Genomic DNA, 20748 nt, shown 5'->3' on the forward strand with positions numbered 1-20748 from the left:
TCCTGAACCCAAATCGGGCTGAGAAAGTACTATACAAGTGATGATCCATTTTCCCCCAGGTCTGTTTTTAGCTCTCCAGTCTGTCCCGTGTGAAAAAACCATTAGAAAAATATTTTCAGTGGAACCATTTTTCAAATGGGTGTTCTGCGCAAGTGTTGTAGAGTGTTTCCTTATTGGGAAACTTAGACCAAGGGTTCCTTGGTCTAAGGTACATTTGGGGGAGGAAGTTCACCCTGTGCAAGGATCACTCCCCACTCTGTTTGCTCAACAAGGCTAAAGGGGAAAATCCCAAATTTCTGCATTGGAGCTTAGCCCTGCAGGTCTATGAATTTGAGATAAAACACATTAAAGGCAAGCACAATGTAACCACTGACATGCTATCCAGAAGTTCTTCTTAATGTGTCTTACATGCAAAGATCATATACTTGAAATGATATATTCTGTTTGGTGTTGTAATTTTGTTTTTCTTTGCCAAAATTTCTCATTTAGTATAAAATAATTTGTCTCCTTGGTGGTATCCAACATCCCATGCTGTTCAGTTCGGACCAGTGGTTCTGCAAAACAAGCCCGCCCAAACTGAACTTCAAAGGGGGGAAAATGTGACAGAAATCCTAAAACTTGCTAAAGTGTAAGAGTGCCACCTATTGCATCTGGACCTCTAGATTCTATTAGAATGAATTATTCACTTCCATTCCATATTGGACCATTCTGACAGACTTAATCCCTTTGGGACAAATGACAGTCTGGTTTGGACCAGACCAATGATTTGTCATGGAAGTTCAGAAACATTACCAGGTGCTTGATGGAGGTGGGACTATACTGAACATGGCTCTGATTGGTAAAAGTGGCCTCTGACATCAGAGATGGGGATGTGTGTTTGGGACTGGAAAAATCCACTTGACATTCTTAGAAAGGAGGGTGGCTTAGGTCCAACATTTAGCATAACTATTTAGACATTAGGGAATTTCACTCATCTTCACTTTTTCAGTCTTCAGTGGAAATTGGGTCCACAGGAAGTTGGGCAGGGGTTAAGGACTCCTTCGATTTCTTGTTACCACAAGTACCCTGCTACAGCATAGCTAACACGTGGTTAGCTTAGTTAGTTAAACGGTATTGCTTTTCATTTGAATATCTTTATGCAGGTGCTGCTGTGTGCCATATTTTGTTTTCCCTTTTTCCACTCCTTTTTTAATCCAACCACCCTTTCCCATTTTTCCCTCTCTTTCTCAATAAAGCTTTTTATGAAGGGTTTTTTTTGCTTAGTTTAATACATTTCTCTGGGATATTTCTCTTAATCTCTTCCCCATGTGCTAGACCATATGGGTGCTACCAGGTTGGTTAGAAGTTATTTTGTTATTGTTCTAGTACTGTATTGGAAGACTACCTTCTCAGCAAGTCAGTTTAGATATTTTCAGGAGGTCCTGAGTGGTGGCAGCTGGTTACCAGGGTACTTTCCAGGGAACCCTTGGTCTAAGGGAGTTTCCCAGCAAGGAAAGGCATCCCAGCAAGGAAAGGCATCATTTCCCCCTTCCTAACAATAAGTGAGGGTGAACTCTCACTTCAGTCCCTCCTCAATTTGAGAAACAGGAAGCCCTTCTCTAGTGAAGGAGAATTAGCAAGTTGTAGATGGCAAGGGCGATCCCTCAGGATCAAGAAACTACCTGCCTCTCACAAAGGCCGTGAGCTTTACTTAGCACTGCCAACAGAATCTGTATGAAAAATATGGCAGCCTATATCCTGATGTTACTAGCCACTAGAAGCAGATTTCCAGCAGTGTTTATGTATCTTTACTGGCTGCCATCTGGCTTTCAGATGCACAGCATGGTTTTAGCTTATATTAAGCAAGGAAAGGCATCCCATGCATTGTAACTTTTCTTAAGTTGCATTGTAAATGTTAAGAGTAATATAAAACTTTCTCATGACTGGCATCAGTATACCAAGCATGTATGAAAAATGAATGCAAAGATACACGTTTTTGAGGCCTGGCCCTCAAATTATGGAACCCCCTACATTGCAAATTTACAAAAAGACCGAACATTTTTGGACATACTGTAAGATATTTTCATTTGAGATGAACACCTATTGCTGGTAGGGGGTGGTAGGGACAAGCGGAGTAATCAATATGAAATTTAGTTGTTTAGTATAAAGTATCAGCATTTGGGAAGAGATGGATTAAAATCCAAATGTTGAAACAAAAAGAGAAAAAGAACAGAACATTTATGTGAAACGGAAGAAACCTTACCACAGCAAGAAACTTCTCCGGAAAAAAATAAACTTCATGGTGAAATACGAACAAGCTTCCTATCATGAGAAAGAGAATAATGTAAAATAAAGGAATGTCAACTATTGCTTGTCCACACCAGTAAGCAGAAGGATAAAGACCCGAAATCTTCAACTGAGTGTAGGCTTTAATCTGTAAGAGTACAAAAACAAAACGTTAAAATACATGTTAAAACATGGAGAATGACAGCAACTCTTAACAATTAGGTTGGCTCGTACAACTTTTTCATTTATTTTTTTCATTTATTATTTCAATTTATATCCCGCCCTTCCTGCAAACAAGCTCAGAGCAGCTCACAACAATAAATAATACAATCTAAAATAATACAATCAAATAATACAATAAAACCAATTTAAAACATTTAAAATGGGTAGTGCAATACATTAATCAAACTTCCTTCTGTTCCTTGCTAGTGCAGAAAGAGGTTTGCTCTGTTGGAGAAAGATTCTTTATTCTGCAGAAGGAAGTCACTGGATCTAAGACTCTGTATTTTTCTTTTGTCCTCTTCTTCCCTTCCCATTCTCCCAAGTAGCCCACATAGAGAGCATCCATAGCACCTGATGCATTCTGAGAACAGTATTTCTAAGGTCCCCAGAATATACTAGGCACAATGGGCATTATCCATCTCACATACTTGGGGAGGAAGACAGAAGAATGGAGAGATGCTGCAAGAATTTCCTGTCCTCTCAACTGCCTCCCACCACCACCACTTCAGCAGAGCAGGTAAGTTGGGTGAAAAAGGACAGGAAGAATTCCAAGGTTCCGCACATATAACACCCAGAGCATTCCTAATGCCATTACTGGGTGCACTATGGTGTTCCAACTTGCGCCAAGTGCTCAGCAAATAATACAAACTATTTGCCAATATATCCACAAATTGTTTGGTTTCTCCAGTTCTGAGAAGTGGGAAAGGGGAGCTCATCAGTCTGTTAATTAAGCATAGTCAAAATTGTGCCCTATCTTCCTCTCAGTTGGTCTGTAAATAGTTTTCAACAAAAAATTAACTCTACATTTGAGCTGATAAACTTTTAAAAGATAGAAAGACAACACTGAAGAGATCATATGAGCATAAAATCGTAATGCTAGGAGGGCCATCAAGGGTTCTTAGTCCAACTTACTGACCTAAGAGAAGATACTTCAAAGACCCATAACACTTGAAAGAACCCAGATGGTAGAAAAATGTATTCTACTAAAATCAAATTATATAGCAAGTTACAACTAGAAAGCAACTTAAAGAAAGGAACAGTAATGCCAGAGAGGTCTACACACTAGGGAGTAACTGGAATAAGATAGATCAAAAGGACTCAAATGACACAGTAAAATGAAAATCCTCTAGAACGGTCATGAACTGAAGAGGAGATTTAATTCCAGACCCAAGTTTGACTATGACATTGAGCAAGAATATCTAAGCAAATTAGATTAACTTGTTAAATGTTTCATTTTTGCCCTTACAATAGTTAGATCCCCCAAAATGTATAATTTAAAAGCATGCAAATTGATGGTTCATTATGTGTTTCTGGTACATCACACTGCATGGTTGGTTTCCTTAGTAGTAGCACCCAACAAGTATGTACCGTAATATAGTTTGAAAACAAGTTAGGACAGCATAAACAACTGAATGATACCATCTAGTGACAATCTTGAGAATTAAAAAAAATATTTTTACTGTTTATTTAAATATAGAAGAATGCTTTAAAATTTCTTATACAATTAATCACTAATTGCTCCAGCATGTTGTATGAAATCAATTAATATAAACCACAGTGGCAACTCAGTGATCATTTGTTGGTAATGCTCACTCCTGATTTTCATTCATTGTATCATGCAAATTTCTTTAAGTCATCCAGTGTTGGGCTAATATGTTGGATATACTGTGTGTGTTTTTTTTTAAAATGTTATCTTAATAGTGTTACCTTGTGATTTTCTGCATTCTCCATGGCAAAATATGGTGGCATTCCAGTTACAATGATTCCCAATAAGACAGCTCCAAAATAAAGCACTACTGTGGAAAATGTATCAGTAAATTCCTGCAAAAGAACAGATTCAAAGTTAGGGGGGATCTCCTTAAACAGGATGTTGAATGAATGAATGATGTTTATTTATGGTTAAAGACCATTTGTCAAAATAATACATATTTGTTAAATACAAACAGATTAGCTTTCAGTCCAAAAATATATATTTAGGCATATAACCTTAGACCCATTAAAATGTTAAAAAATAGAAAGTTTAACAGTCCATTATATCTGAATAACTATGAAAATGTCTAAAACTAAACTAATTATAAGTCATACAAAAGGTGACTGAGGGTTTTTATTGTGGAATTTTACCAGCTGCAAGCAGAATTTAGCTATTTGTCTGGAGTTTTGTTGATTTTCATCTTTTGGGCCTTGCCAAAACCATTTGTTGTTATTGTTTGCTACTTACAGCAAAAACGGGAAGACAGTCAAACACTTGGTAGGCCATGATACATCTAGTTGACTATATTTGGTGTAAAGAAATTTGAGGCCTTTTTTAGATTAATATATGTGCACAGAAACACTAGATACTCTTCATACATCTGAGAAAGGAAAAAAGCAATTCATTCTTATATGAGCCATATTTTTTTTCACTAAAACTTTTAACTTTTCTTTACAGAAAAGTTTCAATTTTTTCATAAATGCCAGGCATCTTTGAGTACCTGAAATCGCTCTTTTCATGGTCCCAGGTGAAGTCATAGATAGTGGTTAATTCATCAGCCTTTGCTTCAGATCTTACTTCTGCTAACACTTTCCCTCAAGGCAGGAGTGATCCAACTCCAGTCTACACATCTGCAAACTATTCCATTACACAGAAAGGTGTGGTTTTATTTTGTGGTCATACTAGAAGATTTCAGAGAGGCAGCATACTATACTGTAGACCCTCATGATTGGCAGTTGATATTCCTGGAACCACAAATGGCAAAATCCACAAATACTGAGAGGGAGGAACTGGGAGACAAAAATGGACTGGAAAATAGGGCTGCCAGCCCACGGGTCCAGGTGGGGGTTCCCCTGCTTTTGGGGGCTCCAATCTGCCCCCAGGCCAGCTGGTCAGTGGTAAAAGCCCTGCCCCCAAGCACAACCACCTGCCCGGCCACCTCCTCCTTCCCCTCCCACTAGATTTAAAGGGCCCTCCAGCTGATCAGCAGGCCATGTGGTCTGCTGATCAGATGGAGGACCCTTTAAATCTAGCGGGATTGGAGGGAGAGGGGTGGCCACTGGCCAGGCAGGTGTTTGGGGGCGGGGCTTAGGGGAATCCCTGCTCACTCCCAGAATGCCCCCAAATTCCCCCGCTGGAGCGGCCAAGGGACTTGGCAACCCTACTGGAAAAGGCCCTGCTCTCACCCCCATTATGCCAACTAGCCAGAGCAAGCTATGTGCAGCACACAGCTTGGCCATGGCATTGCCACTGAGCTAGCTGGCCATCTAATGATGTAGCTGCTGCCGCCTGGGTGAGTTGTGCAACTGCCTGGCAGCAAGACAAGGCTGCATGAGTTTATGGTAGTGATAAGAGTGTCGGACTAGGATCTGGGAGACCCAGATTTGAATTCCCACTCTGCCATGAAAGCTATGTGCAGCACACAGCTTGGCCATGGAATTGCCACTGAGCTAGCTGGCCATCAAGTGATGTAGCTGCTCAGACTAGGATCTAGGAGACCCAGATTTGAATTCCCACTCTGCCATGAAAGCTTGTAGGGTAGCCTTGCACCTGTCACACACCCTCAGTATAATCTGACTCATAATCTAATAGCTATTGTTATGAGAATAAAATGGAGGAGAGGAGAACAATGTTGTTAGCTCCTTTGAGTCCCCACTGAGGAGGAAACCTGGGTTTAAAATTGTTAATAAATAAATAAATTTCAGTTGTGGATAGGCATTCCTTTTAATTATCAAGGTATGTTGTGGGCAGTGCTGAGACAGAAATGAGAAAACCGATTTCTATACTGTTATTGTGCTGAAGCACTAATGAGGTGTGAACAAGTAAAAAAATGAAAGAAACTAGAGGGAACAAGAAATTCCTTCTATTAATACTCATTTTTATCTCTACTTCAGCGTGAGCTCTCTCTAGCACATTAATGGAGAAAGTGTAGCACTTTTTACTCAAGAGAGCATTCCTGCACTTATGTATGTAGGACATTTTAAAAAATTAAACTAAAAGGAATATAAACAATGCAAGCAAAGTTAATAAGGTGCAAGTTTCTATGAGCAAATTCAAAAAATTATTGTTCAAGAAATTGTCATTGTTTAATGTAAGACAGCTGGAGCTAGTCAGGGCAGAACAGAACAAGCAATGAATAATGGAACAGAAGCAGGAGAATCTTCTCCTCTCTAATAAAAACAGTCTACTTATCTTCCTTTGTCCCATTAGACAATTTTATAACAATCAGGGGGGGGGCTGTATTCACTTACTTGAAAGAAAGGGCTACTCCAGATATTGATGCTTTCAGTTACATTTAAGCTGCGCAGATAGAGGTTACTAATAACATTCATCATAGCAGGTAAAGAATGTACCATGGTACGGTTAAAAGCAACTGTGAAGGTGTAGCTCTGAAACAATAACAACAGACATTAGCAAATTAGTTTACATATATGAAGATCTTTAGCAGAGATAAGAACATGCCTACTTGCAGTACATTGCTTGTGCAAGTACTAGATGATGTGCTTCTCTAAGTGAGTGCCTTTCACATACTCCTTCACAAGTCTGTCAGAGTACAGGAGTTCTTTGTCCCATCTAACAAAGGTCCCTCTTGGTAAGTAATATATAACCACTACATGATTGTATGTGGATAATCATGCTGCAAAAATTGTTACTAAGCACACTGGAGAACAATATTGCACTGTACTTCTTTTGAGAAAATTCTGCTCTGATTTGCAATTAATCTGTGAAAGGCACAGTAGGCGAGAATCTCATAATACACAGGGGAAGTGCCCAAATTTCCTTCCGGCATCAGCCTCTAATGTACCCTGACCTTGGGGAGAGGCGATTGAGGTCTCCCAAGTGTGACCAACTGTAAAATCAGCAGCCACATACACGGTTTTGTATCCTGGTGAATAAATGTTTTAATGAAGGTTGCCTAGCAACCTGTAGAGACCCTTATTTAAAAGTATGTCCCTTCCCTCCATTTCTTGAACATTTCCTTTTTCTTCCTTAGCTCATCATGGAGTTCTCTATTCATTCGCATTGACTTCATGGATCCCCTCCCATGTTTCCATCTTACTGGAATAGTGATGATTTGAGCTTGCAAAGAGCTTTTAGGAAAGCCCATCCTTCACTTGCTCCTTTCCCTTTCAACATTCTTGCTTATGGAACGACTCTCATCATGCACTGTTCATTACAGTCCGTCCTATTAAAGTCTAACATACATGTCTGGCTACTAACCCCCCCCCCCGGCAAAAGGAATTTTAGGAGGACATGGTCACTTGCCCTAAGGTCCCCACTACCTTTATCCCTTCTACCAACTCTTGCCTGTTAGTTAATATTAAATATGTCTGAGTTCCTCATAGCTTCTTACACCATTTGAAAAAGGAACCTGTCAGCCGGGCAGGTCAAGAAGTTGCATGACTCTGGATGCTTAGCAGTATTTGTCTCCCAGCACACATCAGGGATGTCAGCCATCATTACGAGGTCATGTTGCTTGGATAAACTGTCAAGCTGCTCAAGCAGAGCAACACCCACCTTCTCACCATGATCAGGTGGGTAGGAGCATCAAGCCTCTATAATGGCTACTAAATCATATCCCCCTGTCTGCATTAGAAGCTCAAGCTTCTTATTGCCCAAGCTTTGGGCATTGGTACCTAGGCACCTGAAACCCTGCAATTTTGGCTCCTTTTGACTTGACCTTCTCAGGTGGGCATCTGCTGTTTGCTCTCCTTCACTGAAATCCCTGTGTTAGTCATCTCCTTCCCCTTGCAGTGTCAATTAAAAGTCATCCTTATGAATCTCCCCAGGTTCCTGCCGAACACATTCTTTTCCAACCTTGATAGGTGAAGCGCATCACATGCTAGTAGGCCATCTTCCAGAAAAGCTAGCCCCTTGTCCAAGAATCCAAGTTACCAATGCAATCAGCAGTTCACCTCCATTATCTTCTGTTCCCGTTGCATTCCTTTTCCTCCGAGAGGAAGGATGAAAGAGAATACCACTGGTGTCTCCATTCCCTTCACCTTTCTCCCAAGAACTTCACAGTCAGCCTTAATGCTTGTGATGAAGTTCACAGCCATGTAGTTTGTTCTCACATGGACCATCACAAATGGGTAATGATCTGTAGGTCCAATCAGTTATGGCATCCAGTCCGCAATAAGTTAAATCTTTGCCCCTGGCAAGCAACACACCTTGTGGCCTTGGGGGTCAGGCCTGGACAGATGACATTCCATACTCCTCAGCAGAGAGTCACCGATTACCAACACTTTCCTTTTCCTTCCAATGCCATTTCTTTGTATGCCCATACTCTCCTTACTCTTTCATGTCATTGCAGTTCTTCCTTTGCCAGTGTTTCTGTCTCTGTCACCACCACAAGGATCTGGAATCATTTCTTGAGCTCCAGTAGCACTGAGTGCTGTCTGGCTCCATGCCTTTGGATTCATGCTGTAGCACTCAGAGGAGGCTTGTTAGGGAAGACAACAAATCTGTTGTCCCTTTGACTCCTCTCCATCTCTATGCAGGGCCTCATGGCTTCTGTTAATGAAAGCCTCCCTTTCTTTGATCTCATGAAGGGTAGCAATCCTTTCCTGCAGGCTCTTCTAAGAGCCCTATCATTTTACCCTTTTGACAAGAGAAATTTGTCTTGTCCTGAGGGAGGAAAACAAACACAGCACACTCCCTGCAGGTGACTGGAAATTGACCTTGAGCATTGAGCATCATTTTCCAAGTGGATTTCTTCACCCTACAATTTTTTAAAAAATACTTATTTAATATTTACGTACTCTTCACCCTACAATTTCCTCTGTGTGTTGATGTAACCTGGAACTTACAGGTCTGACCTAGTAGCTACTGAAGCCAAAAGCTGTAACACATACAGGAATATAAAAACTTCTTGGCTTCTTACAGAGTCTTCAGGCCTGACCCTCAGGCTAAGAGACACACACCAAGAGCCCTCTGGTTCTCACACCACTGTTCTGCTTTCACCTTTCTATGTCACCTTGACCACTTATTTAGAAAGGCAGCTCATAAATAAATAAATATAATTTAGATGTAATGATATTACACTATAATATGTATAACAATCTCTTATCCTTCCCCAGGACTAGTAATTAAATAGAACATGCATCTGTTCTCACATTGTCTGTATGAAAGACATTTATTGCTCCACTGTGGGGGGCCACTGAAACATAACCACTTCCATTCAATGCTGTAGTGTGGTGCACAGATGATACATAATTACTGGCATTGAAGATCTCCGTCAGTATATTTTGGCTTCTAAGTGATCTGATGATGTCCTCAATATCTGATTCTAAATTAAGACAATGAAGAAAGTGACATGTCAGTACCACACATGCAAAGACACTTTGTGCACACAGCTCTGAATATGCACAAGCTTTCTCATTCTCCTTAATAACAAAGAAAGCTCTGTAGATATATCCCTATACTGCATATGGAGATACCACTGGCATTCCAGGCAACAGAAAGATCCATGTCTAAGAACTTATGTGCACTTCAGAACCCAAACACAACTTTGGACTGTGGACATAGAGACAATTATATTAGTATCATTTTCAAAAGATTTCTGCTGTCATTAATTGGTATGTGTCCTACCACCCAACTGAACAAAGTTCAGCCTAAGGAGCCTTCTTCCAACAGGTAATTATGCAAGCAGCAAGCAGCTGGAACTAGGTGAGTTATGGAAATCATGTGGTAGCCAGTAACCCAGTGGTTGCTGCTGGGCCAGTCCTCCCTTGAAAGTCAAAACAGCCCTGGAAAGAGTCCTGCCACCTCCCCCTGTCTTTTACTGACAGAAATCAAAGCTCGAAGGCTGGCAATTTGGTTGCGGTTACTCTGCATGGCCAATGAGGGCATTCATTTCTTAAAGCTACAGCCACTGCTTCTATCATTTTGGAAGGTTTTACCCTTTTAAAAAATGATTTCTGACTTTTCTCAGGTTTACAAAAAGATCTGTCTGTCCATGGCCCCAATCTTTGCATTTGAGCATCCAAAGATTTGGCCGTACTAAGAATTAAATATAGCACACAGAGCTCTAGGGATGAGAACAGATCTTATGTTAATCAAACTGAAAGTTTTGCCTTGTTGCAAGAATTACTGTGGTCCTACTCTGGAAGTATTTGCACCCAGTATGCCACCCTATCCAGTGAGCTGAACTTTTGGGGGGCAGCAAACTAAACAAAATAAATAAAAATAAGTGACTGTAGGTAAAATGAACTTGGTTCTTACCAGTGGAGTTTTGAATGAGGAGACTCGTTTTGTATTTGTGATAAACATCTTTTGGCTTAAGGAAGTACAAATCAGGGGAGAGTTTTACAAGTACCACAGCATTTTTTAAGTAATGCCGTATAAGAAATAAAAGAATCTGAACAACAAGAAACAATGTGAACAGCAAGAACCTAAAAGAAAAGAAAAAAGTAACAATGATCCATACTACATACAAGTTAAGTAGTAGCTTTTCTTTAGATCAGCAGAATTCCAATGGCCTGCTGACACTGGCATTCAAATTTATAAAGCAAAACTGCATACTCAGGATTTTTTCTCCATTAAGTATAAGGGGAGGTTAAATCCAGCAATCCGTCAGTGGATCTTTTCCACATTCTCCTATCCCCACCACCTCCTTCTGACTTCAGATAAGTTTATTCCTGGGGTCATGGGACTTGAATGGACTCACAGCCATGAGAGTCAGGAGGCTTCAGTGGGGAGAAGGGAAGGTGCATAGTTGTTCCTTTCTGCCTCTTCCCTCAGTGCAACTGAACTGAAGGAAGTGGAAGAAGGGAGGTCTTTCACATCCCTCCCCCTGCAGCCTCCCAACCCTCATGGTTATTAGTCCTTGTGGGTCCCATAGCCCCAGGAATAAACTTCCCTGGGAACAGAAAAGACTGCCTGCGGAAGGGGAACATGGAAAAGATCATTGCATTCATAAATCACTAGTGTCTTGCTGGATCAGACTAAGATCCACCTAGCCAAGCATTCTTTGTGAGAATCCCAGAAACCAGTGAGTACAAGGTGGATGTCTGGAAATCGGCCTGTGGCCCACCAGTGGATTGGTCTATCTCCTGCGCACACTTACAGTACACATGTAATTATTTTACTCATCCAGAGTCCAATGAAATGTACTTACATCTGAGTAACCTGTACTAAGTAGGCCCTGACCTGGATCATTCAGGCTAGCCTGATCTCATCAGATCTCAGAAGCTAAGCAGGGTCATCCCTGGTTAGTATTTGAATAGGAGACCACCAAGGAAGTCCAGGGTTGCTATGCAGAGGAAAGCAATGGCAAATCATCTCCATTAGTCTCTTGCCTTGAAAATGCTATGCGGTCACCGTAAGTCAGCTGCCACCTGATAACACTTTATACACATACGAAGTAAAAACAGAGGACTGGATGGGGTCAGGGAAATACGTACAAATCTCTGGATATTCATAATGATGTGGTAGCAAGGTCAAAACAGGGCTCTTTTAAGCCCAGTGAAAATTCTTTTATCCATTGTGCCCTTGAATATGACACATACTATAATCAATCTGCCATTAAAAGAACTAACAGTGCTGTTACTCAGCTACTATTGTGCTGCTTATTTCTGTGTCTCACACCATAAAATCCTTCCCAAAATTTTGGCCGAATGAACCAACACAAACCTGAGATACTTACACTGCAGTCGCGGATTTAATTTCACGTTGTAAACTAAGGAAATGAACCTTTGCCATAGTTGAGACCTGCTTTTTCCACAGAGACTTATTGCTCACTGCACAAGATTTTGTTTCAGATAGTATCAGAAGGCTTTGCTCTAATTCACTGATAGATTTTGCATCTATTTCATCTTCAGCTTGCTGTGGGTTAAATACACTGAAATCTAGAAAAGATAAGAAAACTGGTCAGGCATGTAGAATGTATCCTTAGTGAGCAGATCATTGGTCAATAATAGATGCTGTATGAGGTGAAACTGTCTGTAACATACTAAGGCTGCAATCCTATGCATCCTTAGAAGTAATTTCCATTGAACTGAAGGATTTATTTCCAGGTGAATAAACATAGGTTTCTCCTGTAAATAAAATATCCCACAGTATACTCAGGGATATACAGCACATTATTCTGTACCTTCTAGGAAGAAGTGGCATGATTAACTAAAGCAATGAATCAAAATATGTTTAAAATCTGGTTCTAGAACAAAAACCTCTAGCACAAACTGATATATAATGATCAAATGAGTTAGGCACAATGTGAATTAGTATCATTGTCATAAATGCAAAAATCATGTTAGGAATGTGAACATAATAATCGTAAGAAAATGAATAACAGAAGTTAATTCTAGTTGTTTTTCACCTGCTTGGTCAATTTCAGCTTCAACTTCTAGTTTGAGGAATACATCTTCCAAGGTTGTCATGGAAACCCCATAGGAGATTACACCCAAATGGGAATGAGTGTCCAGATCAGAAAATAATGCTGACAGAGAAAGGGGAAGATGTTAAGCTACTGCTTGGAAATAAAATTATATTTCCTTACAAACACATTGCCTCACTTATTTAAAATGTTAAGTGTAGCACCAACAAAGCTTTCTGTTATCACTACTGTTTAATAACTATGTACATGAGAAGTCTAATGCCACATAAAACAGCAGACTGACACTCCTAGATTACAATAATGATAACAATGTACACGGGAACGGAAGGTTTTTTTTTTTACTAAACTTTGGAAAACACTCTCCTAACCCTCCAATCTATTCTTTTTTTTAATGTTCCCATAGAGAAAAAAAAACATATTATTCACACAAATATGACTATCTGGGGGGAAACCATTGTGGTTTAGCTGCCACTTCCAGAATAGGGCCCATGTCCCTCTTCTATGTAATAAAAAAAAACATATTATTCACACAAATATGACTATCTGGGGGGAAACCATTGTGGTTTAGCTGCCACTTCCAGAATAGGGCCCATGTCCCTCTTCTATGTAATAGGGCTAATGCTAAAGACTGAAAGCTAACACAAGTCTTTTCAGTTTTGTCTTCCCTAGGTTTTACTGATTCCCTCATCTTCTGCCCACTGGTCATTTTATGGGTCATCAATTAAGATATTAACTGACCTGAAAACTTGTCCATGTCTTTAAAAGGTAAGGCATATACAAGTTGCTCTTCATTCTGTTTTAACAAACTGGCTCCAGGGATATGTTGTCTGACCAATGATGCTGTACCTTCTGTGTTACAGTACCTGTCTATGTGCATACTACAAGAAAACACATATATACATGCAAGGTATAATTATTATTGATTAAAGGTAGGCCTCATCATTTTAGAAAGATTACAAAAAAATACTGTAAACCAATCTGAAGTGAATACGTATTATCTAAACCCAACTAAAAGAAAAAAATTATAAATATTGATTCTATAATCTAAACTCCTACCAGAAAATATTCAGATTTTGACCACAAATAGAGCATCCAACTTTGCTGGATTGTGGACCACACATTACAAATGAAATGGGCCTGTAAACTACTAAATGATACCTCAAACGGTAGCCAATTCCCCATTTGGTTTTAAGGAAGAAAGAGGAGCCAACACATTTCAGCATTCCTTGAGAAATCACAGCTTTCCGATCTAGAAACAGGAACAGAGGGCATTCTTAATCACAGCTGTTTGTATAATAAAATAAAAATAAAAGCTGGTTTGTATAATAAGCTGTTCTGAAGTATTTAACACATAGTACAGTAATGGATTTTACCAGCTATAATGTCTGCTTCATCCATGAAATGGGTACTGAAGACAGTCACTCGATTTGCTTTCCTGCGTTTCAAAAGGTTCCAAACTGTATGTCGTGAGCATGGATCCATGCCAGCAGTTGGTTCATCTAAGAGTAATACCTAAACATTGAACAGGGAAAAGTTTTTAAAATAATGAACGAGTACTATCTGCCCTGGCTTCCAATTCGCTTCCCATCCCAATAAAAGGTACCACTTTTGGCCTGTAAAGTAAGTCTTAAATGGTTTTAGCCGCAAGTACCTAAGACCGGGAGCTGCGGTGGCTCAAGTGGTTAAGACGCTGAACTGCAGGCTGTGGAAGGTCGGTAGTTCAGCAGTTCGAGACCCGAGTGTGCCGCATGACGGAGTGAGCTCTCGTCTCTAGCTCCAGCTATTTCTTTTACTATGCCCTCTTCCTCAGGATGTTCGTATCCCACCGCTGCCACCACCTGTGACGACCTCTTCTCTGGGGAGGTCTGGTTTTACTTTAAAAGTTCTTATGTTTTATTTTTCTTTGGGTATTCTGGCTGCCACCAGGGAAATTTCGGCTTTCCCACACCTTTTCTATAATATTTTCTAAAACATGGAATCGTTACAGGAACCTTTACCTTTTTACCTAAGACACCATCTCCACTTATATTGTCTGATCTGAGATGGGACAGCCGCACAAAGAGCCTTCCTCTTAGATGGCATCCAATGGAGCTCCCTTTCTGCTACTATGCCCCATTTCTGGAACACCCTACCTCAGGAGCTTTCTGCACCCGTAAAGACCTTCTGGATGAGTTTAAAGAACTGACTTTTCTGGACAGTCGTTGATTTAGATTAAGGAGATTTTATAGATATTTATATTTTATGGTGGCTTTCTTGAGAAAGTAGTTTCACTTCTGCATAATTTGCTTGTTTATCATTCTCCTGACCTTACGTTATTTATGTTGTTTAGTTTTTATTGTATGTTGGCAAATCACCTGAGAGAATCTGATTTTGGCTGAAGGGTAATCAATACATTTTCTTTTAAATATGTATAAAATAGATTGAGACAATGCTAGGCATTTTACATATGTCCATCATGTCTTGGTAGTCTCTTAAAGGCCAGTAGAGTCAGTGGTTTCTGCATACTTTGGAGATACCCCTAGTGTTCAGAAAAGGTATTATTTTGTAGAAAGAAAAAGAGAAAGAGCCTAAAAACCTCTCAACATGAACTGTACATAGGAACAGAAATTTGGAAACAGAACTACTTGCATTGATGAACGCAGAGGTTTCATTGCACCCCCCATCCTTTAGAGTGGGGAAAAGTAATTTACCTGGACAATTCAGAAATGACAGGGAAGACCCCCCAAAAAACACATACACCCTATTATATTGGTCAGGTTGGGGGCTAGCTGAGCATCTCATTGCACAACAAACCTCAGAGACATCCCCCTGTCTCTAGTGCTACACTGTTCAGTTTAGGACTGGCAAAGCAGCACAGGGATGTGGGTTTATATACAGCTGTACCACTTCCCACTATTCTCCTCTCCCAACAATGCCATCTCTGCATAATTGCTTTGAAAGAGAATGGAGGATGAACTCCCTACACCACCATTACCAAACAATTTCTCTGAAGACCCCAAAGTATAGTAGTTAATATGTTGAAAGGAGAATCATTATACTAAAATAGCATCTTGAAACCATAATTAGGAAACAGTACTCCCCATAAAAATAGGAACACTCAGATAAATATAGTTTTGATCTAGACTCTTAGATAAACAAACGCTTGGTTACTGGACTATGATAAGGAATGTTACAAGAGATATAGCTCAAGATCTTATTTATGAAGATGATGTGATAAATAGGAATAATAAACGTGAAAGCTAACAATTTCTGCAAATTTTAAAACAAGAGTAATGCCGATGACCTTATGTTATGTACAAATCTTACATTCTACTTCTGTCCTACTGGTATTTACCTTGGGATCTCCAAGAATTGCGAATCCTATTGACAGTTTTCTTTTCTGTCCTCCACTAAGTTTTTTAGCTTGATTATCTTTAATGGGCTGCATATCCAAGTCCAATAACACTTTCTGCACCTTATGAAATAAAGCACAAAATGTATTCAGCAGTAATTAAAATGAGAAACAGTTGCATACAGTTTAATTTATTTGGACTTTCATCATGCCAAGGCTGAAACTGGCTTCCAAAAATTATGCATTTGATATCAATAGAACAGAAAATGACGGTTAATCAGGAATCAGCTATACCAACATCCAATTTTTTAAAAAGCAGTTTGAGGATTCAATTTCACAGCTTTAAAAAGATTATATATGCATTCTCATCCCATTTTCAGATTTTTTTCAAACCTCTATAGCAGATAAAATCTAGAAAAAGAAACTGGGGGAAAACAGGATCTTATGAACTCTGCTGGAGACAGCCTGTATAATTCTTTATTTTTTAATTATGTTATCACTAAAAATGCCGCAACTACTATTGCCCTTTCCAGCTGCTTAGATTATGAACAAATTGCATTAAATTATATCTCTGTATCACCTCAGTTACTTACCTCTTGTATCACGTAATTTGGAGGTATACCTTTAATTGAGGCCACTATAGAGAGATTCTCTTCCACTGTTAATACGTCAAAATATATATCTGTTTGTTGGCACACTCCTGTTATTTTTCTTACATCTAGCATTTCATCTATTTCAGAGACTCTGTATCCATAGATTGAAGCAAACCCTAGTGCATTTAAAAAAATTAAGAAAAGATTACCACAAATCACTGTGGTATCTATCAACCTAAAATTGCCACCTTGGTTTAGTAAGAAATAGACCATATTTGGAAGCACCTCAACATGCAGATTTTTCTGCAATGCATGTGCAAGATGCTGCTGTGGAGAAGACAGGAAAATCCTCAACACCAAAGGCTACAGGTAGGGTTTGGCTGTATTCTACTGAACCACAAGAACAGCAGTTAGCTTAGGGAGCTTGTTGCAACACTCATGATTTGCTGGTTCGAGGCATCTGCTTGATTTTTCTGGCTATTCAGGATTAAAATTAGGTGAAAGAAAACTGTAAATTTTGGGGGCAAGATAAAGATGCCCAAAAGAGGCAATGTGGACACATTTTATGGTTTGACGATATTTACCATCAGAAGGTGGGCACAATCCACAAAGAACGTTCATTAATGTTGTTTTTCCTGTTCCACTATGTCCAAGTAATGCTGTGATCTGACCCTCATAAATATCAAAGGATAAACCTAATAAAAAATGAAGTAATTGGGGTGGGGAACGATGAAATAATGGCGTTAGAAAGAATACAATGATTTTGCTACTGAATATTATGCAAACACAGCTAGAAAAAGTTTATTCACATTCACCCTTAAGAAATAACCAACACTTAACATTACATGTAATGTTTAAGCAAAATACCTGTATAAATTAATTGTGACAAATTGTTTAAAATCTAAACCGTTACCTTTCAGTGCCTCTACAGTTTCATCCTTTTTAACAAAAGATTTCTGAACACCATTGATTCTGAAAGAAGACAAGGTAAATTTATTAGCGAACACAAAATTTCAGTAGAATTTCTTTAGCAAGGTACAAAATCCATCTTTGCTTTAAACAGAGAGCTGATCTGTATGTTCAAGCGAAATACAACCTACCCTGGGAATTTATTTATTCATTGATAGCCCACATTTCTCACTGAGATCCACAGAGGATTGCAAAATGTAAAAAACAATTCAATCAGACACTATAAGACAACCAACCAACAGTGCACAGGAATAGGCATGCTTGAACAACTGCTAGTTGGCTCACTTCCTGTTCCCCAGTGTGATCAGGAAGCCAATTAATTGACAGGCTGTTTGCATCCTATTTCTGTGTTGCCAGTTCTGGGTTGGGAAATACCTGGAAATTTTGTGGGTGGAGTCTGAAGAGGGCAGGCTTTGAGCAAGGGAGGAATTTCAGTGAAGTATAATGCCACAGAGCTCACCATTCAAAGCAGTCATTTCTCCAGGTGAACTGATACCTGTTGCCAGTAGATCAGATGCAATAATAATAAGAAGAGTTGGTCTTATACCCCGCCCTTCACTACCCAAAGAAGTCTTGGAGTGGCTTACAATAGGGATGCCAGTCCCCAGCTGGCCCCTGGGTAAGCCCCGTCCCCAACAATGGCCACCGGTGGCCACCCTTCTCCCTCCCTCCCTGCGAGATTTAAGGGCCCTCCAGCTGATTGGCAGGCGCATGTGGCCAGCCAACCAGCTGGAGTGACCTTTAACTTTTAAAGGAGGGGAAGGAGAGGTGGCTGCTGGCCACATGCCTGAACTCCAAGTGGTGAATTCACCACTTGGGATTCAGGCGCACAGGCCCTTGCTCCTCAAAAAGCATTTAAAGGATCCCTTTAAATGCTTTTTAAGAGTGGGGGCTGCACAAGACTGAATTGCTGCTTGGCCAATTCAAAAAAGCATGATATGCTCCAAAAGCATATGCATCTTAACACATATGCTTCCTCCACATCACCACTATCCACACACTCTGTCTACAAGCCTGGCTTCATCCCATGGGAAATAGCTCATCAACTTGCTACTGTTTTCAGACATGTGTATGAGGTAAATGGGGCTGAGAGAGCTCTGAGAGAGCTGTGACTGACCCAAGGTCATGCAAAAGGCTTCTTGTGGTGGAGTGGGGAATCAAACCTGGTTCTCCAGATTAGAGTCCTGCCGCTCTTAACCACTACACCAAACTGGCTCTCAGGAGATCTCTGGCCACCATCTACAGATTGGCTGCCCTATGCATGCAGTCATCAGAAGCTGATTCCCAGCTGCTGAGGGACCAGCTGGAGGCTAGCTTTTGATCTCTTGCTGAAGAAATTGCAGACACTTCAGAAAGCCAGATTTAGTTTCCCATAGGACATACTGGGTCTGAAATTCCCAAACTCAGTAAGTTATCCCAAAACAGATTACCAAAACAAACATAACCTTCCAAAAATTCTGAAATGAAATTAGCACTTCTTTTTAAATGCACACCTCTAGTGGAAAATAGTACAATAAAAGCAAGATTATACATACAATAAACATTTAAATGAACTATAATTCTATTCCATAATAAAAGCACCCTTCTGGACTGTTCTGTTATATTGCAATTCTTGTCCCTTTATAAAAATCCTAAACATTTCTGTTTTGCACATTCTGCAAAATCATGGAAGTGATATCCTAAAAATTATAGGTGGGAGATCACACGTGTGAAGCATTCCCCATATCAATAACTCTCTGGTAAAGAAAACCAATTACTTTACACTTTACATTGTCTGACCTCTTATGAAATGTGTCGAGGAACATGTGCAGTATTAATGCAGTTACATAATACACCGTGGCACTACTATAAGAAGCATGTACTTCAGTTTTATACATACATACTCGTAAGGTCTATTTCCCAGTAAAGGTGAACAGATGGCTTTAGTGGGGCATAAATGGTATATTTCTAAATCACAATATTGTTCATTACAGTTCAAGTCAAGTGCTTGTCATTAATTAAAATCTAGCTAAACAGCACCCCCATGTGGGTTGGACAGAATATACATAACTTCCCTTTGATATTCTGAAAACAGACGTTGCAAGCATTAGTCCAAAGCGAAATCTCAAAATAAATAGCCTTATAGTAGGATTAACCAAAATAACACAAAATAGGGCAAATTTTCCCATTCCCCAGAACATTTCTTCAGGCTGGATTTTAAAAGGTGGGGAGACATTTCAGCCTATAAGCATCCTGTATGAAATGCTGAGTAAGGAAGCATATTTAGCATGGTACCTGTGTCAGGTTATACCATTGACCTTCTAGAATAAAGAAGCATTGAGTTTGGTCCTAGCAAAAGATATTACATGGCTTTTGTTTCCCAGTGGTACAAGTCGTGTTCACACATACAGAACTACATATTATTATAATGTTTGAGAAAATCGGGTTTCATTTTTTTAGCTACAAATTCCACTAGCTTGCCCTTTGAAAGACCTCCTGGCTTTGAGACATGAGAATGTCATTTTCTGCTTCATCCTTCTATACAATAGTTACTATCCAACAGAGGTTCATGTACCAAGAGGCTTTCTTATTTTCTCTCTCTCTTTGCTGTCAAGTCACAGCTGATTTATAGCAACCCCATGGGGTTTTCAAAGCAAGGGACATTCAGAGGTGGTTTGCCATTGCTTGCCTCTGCGTAGCAATCCGGAACTTGCTCAATGATCTGCCATCCAAATACTAACCATGTTGCGGCGCATTTTTGGGCCCTGCCCCCTTAATTAAAAGACCCCCCCCACAAATAGCCATGCCAGAAATGGGGGGGGGGGTATTTTTTGTATTTTTAAATGTGTGTGTGTAGAAACCTTATTTTTGAGGAGAGACCCCCGCAGGCAGCAGCACTGTGGCTTGCTCTCGGGCTTCTCTCTCCATCCCACTGTGGAATTATTGGGGGGCATCATGGGACCTGGGAACAGATAGCTCAGAAGGCATTTAAATGCCTTTAAAGTTTCCTTCCACAGGGCAAGAAAGCTTAGAAGGGCACTCAAGAGTGGCACCTTCATCTCTAATAATCCCCTTTTATGCT

At 39.9% G+C, this 20748-nt stretch overlaps 1 protein-coding gene across 1 annotated transcript in view; it reads right to left on the reverse strand.

The window, feature by feature from the left end:
* Positions 1–20748, reverse strand: part of ABCA5 (ATP binding cassette subfamily A member 5) — a 106175-nt gene that overhangs the window by 24320 nt on the left and 61107 nt on the right. Inside the window, exons 12-25 of the mRNA XM_015428298.1 lie at positions 17632–17690; positions 17303–17413; positions 16719–16894; positions 16129–16248; positions 14168–14306; positions 13953–14043; positions 13533–13672; positions 12777–12896; positions 12105–12306; positions 10682–10851; positions 9574–9746; positions 6709–6846; positions 4195–4308; positions 2243–2413 (exon numbers count right to left, since the gene is read on the reverse strand). Of these exons, the coding sequence (XP_015283784.1) occupies positions 2243–2413; positions 4195–4308; positions 6709–6846; positions 9574–9746; positions 10682–10851; positions 12105–12306; positions 12777–12896; positions 13533–13672; positions 13953–14043; positions 14168–14306; positions 16129–16248; positions 16719–16894; positions 17303–17413; positions 17632–17690 (1924 nt within the window). The remainder of the gene's footprint in view (positions 1–2242; positions 2414–4194; positions 4309–6708; positions 6847–9573; positions 9747–10681; positions 10852–12104; positions 12307–12776; positions 12897–13532; positions 13673–13952; positions 14044–14167; positions 14307–16128; positions 16249–16718; positions 16895–17302; positions 17414–17631; positions 17691–20748) is intronic.

Source organism: Gekko japonicus, unplaced genomic scaffold, assembly GCF_001447785.1.
Source record: "Gekko japonicus isolate JY-2015 unplaced genomic scaffold, Gekko_japonicus_V1.1 scaffold3023, whole genome shotgun sequence".
Lineage (NCBI taxonomy): Eukaryota > Metazoa > Chordata > Lepidosauria > Squamata > Gekkonidae > Gekko > Gekko japonicus.